This window comes from Alexandromys fortis, unplaced genomic scaffold, assembly GCF_014885135.2.
Source record: "Alexandromys fortis isolate MF-2015 unplaced genomic scaffold, M_Fortis_MF-2015_v1.1 scaffold_140, whole genome shotgun sequence".
NCBI lineage: Eukaryota > Metazoa > Chordata > Mammalia > Rodentia > Cricetidae > Alexandromys > Alexandromys fortis.
The window spans coordinates 1,936,810-1,946,106 of record NW_026068048.1 but is presented as its reverse complement, the minus strand read 5'-3'; the positions used below and the strand labels follow the sequence as shown (position 1 = coordinate 1,946,106).

General features: G+C 49.7%; 1 protein-coding gene across 1 annotated transcript in view; it reads left to right on the top strand.

Annotated features, from left to right (window-relative positions):
• Positions 1-9,297, top strand: part of Wdr62 (WD repeat domain 62) — a 39,973-nt gene that overhangs the window by 21,429 nt on the left and 9,247 nt on the right. The window contains 9 exon segments of the mRNA XM_050119061.1: positions 1,212-1,373; positions 3,129-3,254; positions 4,914-4,981; positions 5,062-5,183; positions 6,266-6,341; positions 6,905-7,016; positions 7,095-7,158; positions 7,648-7,767; positions 8,688-8,821. Of these exon segments, the coding sequence (XP_049975018.1) occupies positions 1,212-1,373; positions 3,129-3,254; positions 4,914-4,981; positions 5,062-5,183; positions 6,266-6,341; positions 6,905-7,016; positions 7,095-7,158; positions 7,648-7,767; positions 8,688-8,821 (984 nt within the window).

The following is a 9,297-nucleotide window of genomic DNA, read 5'->3' as shown; positions in this document are numbered from 1 at the left end:
TTTTTTTTTTTTTTTTTTTTTTTTGGATTTTTGAGACAGGGTTTCTCTGTGAAATAGTCTTCTGTGTCCTGGAACTCTCTTTGCAGACCAGGCTGGCCTCAAACTCAGAGATCCACCTGCCTCTGCCTCCCGAGTGTTGGGATTAAAGGCGTGCGCCACCACTGCCTGGCTTTTATCTAGTGATTTAATCCCCTTTAAATTTAATTTAAAACCCTGTTTTATCTATCTTTTATATACTTGGATTAATTGAGTTGAGTAAAAGCAGAAAAGGCTGGGCTAAAACTCACACACTAGACAGCAGAGGAGTTGTGGTGGCAGAAATAAGGGAAGTCTACATTTGAGGATGTTTATGAATGGGGCATGAGCGCATGTGGGGCGCATGCCTTTAATCCCACCACCTAGGAGACAGGCAAGAAGATCTCTGAGTTTAAGGCTGGCCTGCTCTACAGACTGAGTTTGAGGATAGCCAGGGCTATAGAGAGAGACCCTGTCTTTAAAAAGAAAAGGAAAAAAACAATGACTAATGAATGAAGCATGATGGTGCACACTATCAAAAGAAAACAAAGAGCTAAAGAGATGGCCCAGGAGTTCAGGTGTTCACTTTTCTCACAGAGGACCATAGTTTGGTCCCCAGTAGCAATGTCAGACCACTCAGAACTACAGGGCTTTAACTATAGCTCTAGAGGATTTAATGCCTTCTTCTGGCCTCGGCAGGCACACACATGCCACACACATATGCACACACGCGCGCGCGCGCACACACACACAGTGAAAACATTTTTTAAAAAATAGGCACACACCTTTAATCGCATCACTTGGAGTCAGGGACAGGTAGGTCTCTGGGAGCCTGAGGGCAGCCTGGTCTACATAGCCAGTACCAGACCAGCTAAGGATAAATACTGAGGATGCCTCCCCCATGAACAAAAGGGGGGATAAATAATCTTTTTTAAAAAAGAAAGAAAACAAAGGAGAGGTAAATCCATGAATATGGTCTCTGACCCTTTGCCTTTCCATCAGAGACTGCCTGTGATATTTAGCTCTGCAAACTGCCTTGCTACAGAGTACCGTCTTCAGTCCCTGGGGTTGTTTTGGCTTGTGAACTACAGGAAGGTCATACCTATGGTCTCCTTGTTTCTGCACTGCTGCCTTTACCACAGCCATGTCTGATGGGAAGGTGTGGTTGGACATCTCAGACCAATTGACACAGTAAGACTTCAGTGCTGGCCTGGAGCCGGGCTTGGGGCAGTGGGCAGGGTACAGTTGGCAGTGTGTGTCTCCCAGGGTCCACGAGCTGCACTTCATGGACGAGCTGATCAAGGTGGAGGCCCATGATGCTGAGGTGCTGAGCCTGGACTACTCCAAGCCTGAGACAGGTGAGCCTACAGCAGGCTGAGGTCAGGTGGGCAGAGCTATGGATAGCAGCAACTGACGGGAGTGGAGTCTTCAGTAAGGGCCCTGTGGTTAGACTGGGCCAGGTTGTATGGATTCCACAAAACAAGACAGCTGTAGGCTCATGCTGGTCCCAGTACCTCAAGACCCAAGCTGCAGGCGTGTGAGTGAGGATATGAATAAAAGCTCATCCGCTGGATGGACGGGCTGATGGGTGTGCCCTTTAAAAAGCTAAATGTCTACAGAAAAATTGCAAGAATGTGATAGCAAGTACTTGCAAACTTTCTAGATCCAGATTTTCTTTTAAATCCAGTCTAACCCTTTGACTACATACATGACTTGCTCTGCTTTCCTCTTTCCATTGCTGTGTGTGTGTGTGTGTGTGTGTGTGTGTGTGACATACGGGATAGAATAAGAACATTCACATTTTGTTTTTTTGCTGGGTGATGTGAGAGTTCAGGAATGATGTCCTCTGATCCTCTAGCACCCTAAGAGCATCTACATTTACATGACTGTAGCATGCTAGGGTGGAACTCGGGGGTGGAGCATTACCTAGCATTGTACATTATAGATGCCCTGTCCCATCTTGGTCATATTTATTCATTCATCCGTGTGTGTATGTATATATATATGTGTGTGTGTGTGTGTGTATACATATGTGTGTGCACATACACACACGTATATATCTATCTATATGTACACACATATAAAACACTACCACACTTACCAAGTCTGTGTATTCCATTTTGATACCATGATGTCATTTATCCAATTCCTTACTGAAATTTGGTTAGTTCTCTAGTATTGCCTTTCCTAGAACCTTTGTTCCTAACCTAGGCTCACATTTCCCAACGTCTTGGCTGTGTTATCATTTTTACTCTGGAGCGCTCCTACAGTCTTAACTTTGCCTTTGGACTTTGGCTTTCTGCAGAGTACAAGCCAGTCATGTAGGATTTCCCGTTTTGAGCTTGTCATTTGGTTCAGACATACACGTTTGGAATACCCTATCTGTATTGTGCTGCTATAATGAAATCCTAGGGACCAAGTGTTCAAATGCCTGAGCCTGTGTGGAGCATTTCTTATTCAAACCAGCACACTATTCAGTCTGGGTGGACTTATCCCCCTGAGGTGCAAATGATGGTTTGCCATGCCATTTTTCCTTCCATCCTCCATACCTTCTGCCCATCAGAGTTTCTTTCTGTGTTTCTCCACCCTTACAACTTCTCTGAACTATCCTGGCCTCGGGCTGTGTGAAAAACTCAGCTCTATAGTGACAGAGCAGGCCTAGTCCAAGGGCCAATGCAGGAAAGGCCCAGGGAGATAAAGATGGTGGCAGAGAGCAGACAGCGAGGCCTGACTGAGGCCTAAGGAGCCAAGACTTAGAGCTGGGCATGGTTGTAAGTGGGGCTCAGCGAACGCCTAGGCCTCCCATTCATCCCTCAGAATAGACTTAGCAGGAAGGAGTGCCGTGGTGTGCCAAAGGGTCCACTACAGATAAGTGTGGCCCATACACATGCCAAGATTTGCCTTTACTCAACTGGTGGTAAGGGCGTAGGGGCTCAGGGAAAAGGCCACCCAGAGCCAAGGACTTGCCCTTTCTTGGTTTGAGGCACCCTAGCTACAGCTGTGAACCCAAAGACCCCCTTCGTCAAGGATTGGACATCTCAGTCTACCTGCTTACATGAGAGGCAGAGCATCTATGCAGCCTTTGGCAACCCATCTGTCCTCTCCACTCACAGGAGTAGCTTTGCTGGCTTCAGCTAGTCGGGACCGGCTTATCCATGTGTTAAATGTGGAGAAGAACTACAACCTGGAGCAGACCCTGGATGACCACTCCTCCTCCATCACAGCCATTAAGTTTACTGGTGAGTGCCTTCCCTCCCGCTTGCTAGATCTCAACAGACATCTCTTTGTTTGTAAGTAACCACAGCATGTCCTGTGGCATGCAGAGACAGGAGTGGCAACTGTAGATCTGAAGATTGGGCTTTTTGGTTTTTTGGTTTATAAAAATGGATAGATGGATGGATGGATGGATGGATGGATGGATGGATGGATGGATGGATGGATGGATGGATGGATGGAAAGTGGGTAGGCCAATGCAGTGTCATATTCCTTAAGTCTCAGCTGCTCTAGAGGCAAGAGGATTGTTGGGCTCAGGAACCACGACTAGCAGCCTACTTTCCTTGTTGCTTTGACAAAATACTTGGCAGAAGCAACTTATGAAGGATTTGTTTTGGCTCCCGGTTTAGGCGAAGATACAGTTCTTAGCAGGAAAACAAGACTTCAGTAGGAGACAGCATCCAAAGTCAGGGACAGAGAAAGGTGCATGCTGGGGCTTATCCAGGGCCCTAGTCTGAATGGTGCTCCCCACATTCAGGGTGGGTCATCCCTCAGTTACAGCTCTACAGATCTCCTCACAGACGTGTCCAGGGGTGCAGATGCACCATTACAGAGGCTGAGGGCATAGCTCAGTGGGCAAATGCTTTTATGTAAGCTGGTGACCTGAGTTCTGATTTCTGACACCCATATAGAAAGCCATCTATAAGCCTAGGGTTGGGAGGTGGAGACACACGGCTCTCTAGCTGAGCAGTGAGTTCCAGCTTAGTGAAAGATGAAAGACCAGTCTCAGAAATTAAGGTGGAAGAGGCAGGCAAGATGGCTTAGCTGGAAAAGGTCCTTGCCACCAAGCCTGATGACCTGAGTTTAATCTCTGGGACCCACACAGTGGGAGTAGAGAACCAGTTCCTGCAAGTTGTTCTCGGGCCTCCACATTCACACCATATACTGTGAATACAATAAATTAGTAAAGGTGACCAAGAATGATACCTGATGCAGTCTTTTGACTTTCTGTGAAATATATATCCAGTCATGTGTGGTAGCATGAGCCTGTAATCCCAGTGACTGGGGAGTGTATCATTTAAGACTGTCCTCAGCAAGGCTCTTGAGTTCCTTACTATGACCTCAAACTTACTGTGGAGCTAAGGATGACCTTGAGCTGATCTTCCCACCCTCCCAAGTGCTGGGGTTACAGACGTCACACACACATGGCCTTCATTTGTCATTTGTGTTTCATCTTGCGGTGCTGAGGCCTTCCTTAAACATACTAAACAAGATAGATAGATAGATAGATAGATAGATAGATAGATAGATAGATAGATAGATAGATAGATAGATAGATATCAATTTCTGGCCCTTAGTTGTTTGTCTTTGCTTTTTGAAACAAGATTTCCTATAGCCACACTGGCCTAGAATTTGAGTTCTTCCCACCTCAGATTCCCACATACTGAATGTATCACCACCCCCAGCTCTCAAAATGCTGTCCTCTCTGTACCCCTTCTCTTTGTTTTCCTGAGTATCCCTATTTTGCCCAGACCTGCCTTATGTACAGTTTGTGTCTTAAAAGGCCTCCCCTCCGCTCGGAACCTTTCTGATGCAGAGTTGGTGGTTTGTCCTGAGGTGGGGTTTTCCCTCCTGTGTAGCATAGGGTGGCACCGTCCAAAAACCCCTGCCTCCCCCTTCTCCAGGCACCAGGGATGTCCAGATGATCAGCTGTGGGACCGACAAAAGCATCTACTTTCGCAGTGCCCAGCAGGTAAGTGGGCTGGCCTCCTTGGGAACTAAGGTCAGGAACTTGTCAGGGGTATCTTCTGAAGGTCTTGCCTGCCCTGCCAGACCTCGGATGGGCTGCACTTTGTCCGTACCCACCATGTAGCAGAGAAGACCACCTTGTATGACATGGATATTGACATCACACAGAAGTATGTGGCTGTGGCCTGCCAGGACCGCAATGTGAGGTGAGGAGTTCCTTGTGCCTCTGTTGGCCTGGCCCCAGCTTGTCTCCAGCCTGGCTGAGTAAGGACGTACTTACTTGCTGGACTGTCTTCTCCCTGGCTACGTGCTTCTCCCTGCTCATCTGGTCCCTGGTGAGACTGATGGACCCAGCATGTGTTTCTTAGAAGTCTGGCTTCCAGCAGGGCATTGTATAGTATCTATAGTAGCAGATTCATGGAAAGGAAGCATTGAGGGGCCCCAAAGGGAGAAGCAGGCCTTTCAGTTCTGTAAGACAAAGTAAGTTTCTGGCTCTGAGAGGTTTTCACAGGGGCTTAGGGTGGGAGGTTTCATGTGACCTAGAAGTCACAGGCACTGATAACAGTAATAATTCAAGGTTGTTTCCCAACTGTGTGGAGGAGGGAAAGAACTCAGCTGTGTGATAGTTGCAAGGTCACAGCAGCTCTCTGTGGCTGGGACAGAGACTGCAAACAGATGTGGCCTGATTTCAGGGGAAGAGAGGGTCACTTGGGGTCTGTGATCCTCATCACAGCAGCGCGTGCCTGCAATCCTTGCATTCGGGAGGAGCATCAGCAGCTCAGAGCCAGCCCTAGCCGTAGCAAACTAGAAGTCACCATATGGCCTACATGAGACCCATCTCAAAAAGGGGGAAGAGGAGCTGCTCCACCAGGTTTAGCCACCAGCCCTACAGAAAGAAGACTTGTGGCTCCTGGGACTCATAACTCATTCACCTATCTTGCTTGGGTACCTGTCTGGGCTGGAGAACTCAGCTATCACAGTAGTGGCCAAGGTAGCCCAGTCCTTCAGGAAGCCCACAAAAGGACAGTGCATGGTGGTCCAGGCTGGGGTGAAGGGAGCCTTGGGAGCCAGTGTGACCTGTAGGAAGGTCAGGAGCTAGCAGGGTTGGCCTAAGGATTGTGTTCTCTACTTCTACCTGGGACTAAGCCCTGTGCTTGCTGGGTGAAAGAAGAGATACCAGCTCATCAGTACCCAGAGCATAACCTCAGCTTGAGGTGCGGGCTCCCACCCAGGAGCAAAGGGCAGCAGAGGTGTCTTCCGCTCCCACATGGCATCCCCACTTCCCCAGGGTCTACAACACAGTGAGTGGGAAACAGAAGAAATGCTACAAGGGCTCCCAGGGAGATGACGGGTCCCTGCTGAAGGTGAGTGTGAGACACCACGTACCCCAGCACAGAACCCCACCTTGCCTCCTCAGACCTGTACCGCTGAGTGGGCTCTAGTTAAATGGCAACAGGGTGTGGTTGGAGGAAACAGACATACTTCACTCCTGTCTTGGCTTGTCCTCCCACGGGACACAGCTCAGGAGGACACTTTCCAGAGACTCTGGGTCAGAGGAGTTGTTCTGAGTTCAGGCTCCCTGACAGACCCCAGCTGTGCCTCAGGCTGAGCGTCTCTGTCAATGCCAAAGGAAGCCGCTTCCACCCTCGGGTTGTTGTGTAGAGGGCTAAGCTTGCAGGCACTGAGCATTTAGCCTAGGGCCTGGCCACCATCATTCTACACTGGTGGCTGTGAATTCTTCACCTGCAAAATGGCAGCAGAAATTCCTGCCCTGCCGGGTGTCATGAGAGTGCCCTGAGTTGATTCCCTGGACCAAGTGTCCAGCACAAAAGAGGTGATCATTCAGGGGGTGGTACTAAGGTGTTTGGCCCGGGCCTCCCAATAGGAATAAAGCAGGCAGCCTGAGGTAACATGTCTCTTCCCTCAGGTCCATGTGGACCCCTCAGGCACCTTCCTGGCTACCAGCTGCTCTGATAAAAGCATCTCGGTGATTGATTTTTACTCGGGAGAGTGTGTTGCCAAGATGTTCGGCCATTCAGGTTGGTATCTGCCTGAGCCACCTGCCCTGCTCCCACAGCCTGACTCAGAGTAAGGATGGCCTCTCTCCTTGCTTGCAGAAATCGTCACGGGCATGAAGTTCACCTATGACTGCCGTCACTTGATCACAGTGTCTGGAGACAGGTGGGACGTGTGGAGGCTGCCCCTGGTGGGCCTCCCTCTAAGAGTAGGTGGGCGCACAGCGTGGCAGAAAGACTCAGCCCAGCTTGCTGTGCTTCAGCCTGAGGAGAGTGCTTCAGAGCTCAGGCTTACTCATATTCTCTCCCCCCCCCCAGCCTGTTTGCTCTGTAAAGACGTTCAGTCTGTCCTGAACAGGGTGACAGCTGAGAGGACAATACATGACCTGTCCTTCGGGATCTATTGATCCCAGGGAGGTCTTTTGTTTGTCCCTTTGGTTATCACAGTTCTGCCCCAGAGCTATTTGTCTTGAGTCTGGAGGCCCCTAGTTTTCTGGGACGTCTGGACCTTGAGCCCAGGTTCAAAGCCCACGAGCTCAGCCGAAGGGCATCTGGGGAGTGGGATCTTGGCCGTGATGTTGTAGGGGCTCCAGGCTCAGACACAGCAGTGGCTCGCATGTACACTTTCCTCTGCTTTACACCCCACTCTTTGCAGCTGCGTGTTCATCTGGCACCTGGGCCCGGAGATCACCAACTGCATGAAGCAGCACCTGCTGGAGATCAATCGCCAGGAGCAGCAGCAGCCCAAGCTCCAGAAGTGGAGCGTTCCACCCAGGTCCTGCCAACCCCAAGACTGGTGAAGTGGCCTAGGCCAAGAAAGCCCTGAGCGGAGCCCTCCAGTATTCTTAGCCTGGGGGAATGTCAGGCTTTGGAAACAAAGTTCCAAACCACAATTTAAGAAAAGTTTTAACAGGAAGAATTGGTAGAAAGTGGTGGGCTCTGGTGGCGCACGCCTTTGATCTCAGCACTTGGGAAGCAAAGACAGGCGGATCTCTGAGTTCCAGGACAGACTTCAAAGCTACAGAGAAACCCTGTCTAAGAAATGTTTTAAAGTGCTGAATCCTCGTACTTAGTGAGCCCAGTGATGGGGAAGCCCTGGGGGGCCGGGGGACCAGAAGGACCTACCCACCCAGCAGCGCAGAAGGGTGCTCAGAAGAGGAACCAGTAGGGACTCCCGTGGCGCTGAATGTCCTCTTACCTTCAGCACAGAGCTGGTCCTCTGCTTACTCGAGTCCCCTAAGAACATTTCTTCAATCTTTATACTTCTCTCCCACTATTTGGAGTGAACTTGCACAGTTTTCTAGATAGTCTTGCTGTCTGGCCCAGGCTGGCCAGTCCTCCTGCCTCAGTTTCCAAGTATTCAGATATCAGAATGAACCACAATGCCTGGCTCAGGTTCTGGCTTGAGATTGAAGGTGTTGGGAAGTTTCTTCTCTAGGTCTGTCCCTCTCTGCCCCTCACTCTGAGCCTTGCTCTGGCCTCCATGTAGGCTCCAAGGTGCCTGTGAGGACTGGGCCCTGACCACAACCACTGGTCCTGAAGTGGAGGTGTCATGGGCTCAGGCACCAAAGGAATGTACCTCAGCTCGTACTTAGTTTTGAGGCTAATACTCCACCATGTGGCTCTCAACAGACAGGCTCCCATCTCACCCCATTCACTTCTATGCTTCTCTCCTTTCTGTTTTCCTTCCCGAAGCCAGGAGACATATGTATCTACACTGAGCGAGATCTGCTCCCTGAGCCCTGGAGAGCAGACAGAGGATGAGACGGAGGAGGAGTGTGACCCGGAAGAGTCACTGAAAACACCATCCAAGGAGAGCTTGGACCCAGGTTAGGGAAAGGGCCCGTTGGCCTGGGGTCCACACTGGGAGTGTAACAGCTGAGCCAGCCAGAAATGATTTGGTTGATGTAACTAAAAAATCAAGAACACTAGTTTCAAGCTTTCCTGGGCCCGAGGTCAGGTGATATCAAGGGGAAGGTACTTCCCACTGAGTGTTGTGCAATCGCCTGTCACCCCAGCATTCTACTCCATAGCAAGGTGAGGCTAGCCTGCTCAACAGGAGACTTTAAAAAAAAGATATCAGGTAGGGTGTGGTGGTGTATTCTTTTAATCCCCAAAGCCTGAGGATCTCTGTAAGTTCAAGGCTAGCATGGTCTACATAGCAGGTTCTCTACATAGCAAGTTCCATGACAGTTTGCACTACATAGAGAAACTGTGTCTCGGAAAGAAAGAAAGAAAGAAAGAAAGAAAGAAAGAAAGAAAGAAAGAAAGAAAGAAAGAAAGAAAGAGGGAGGGAGGGAGGGAG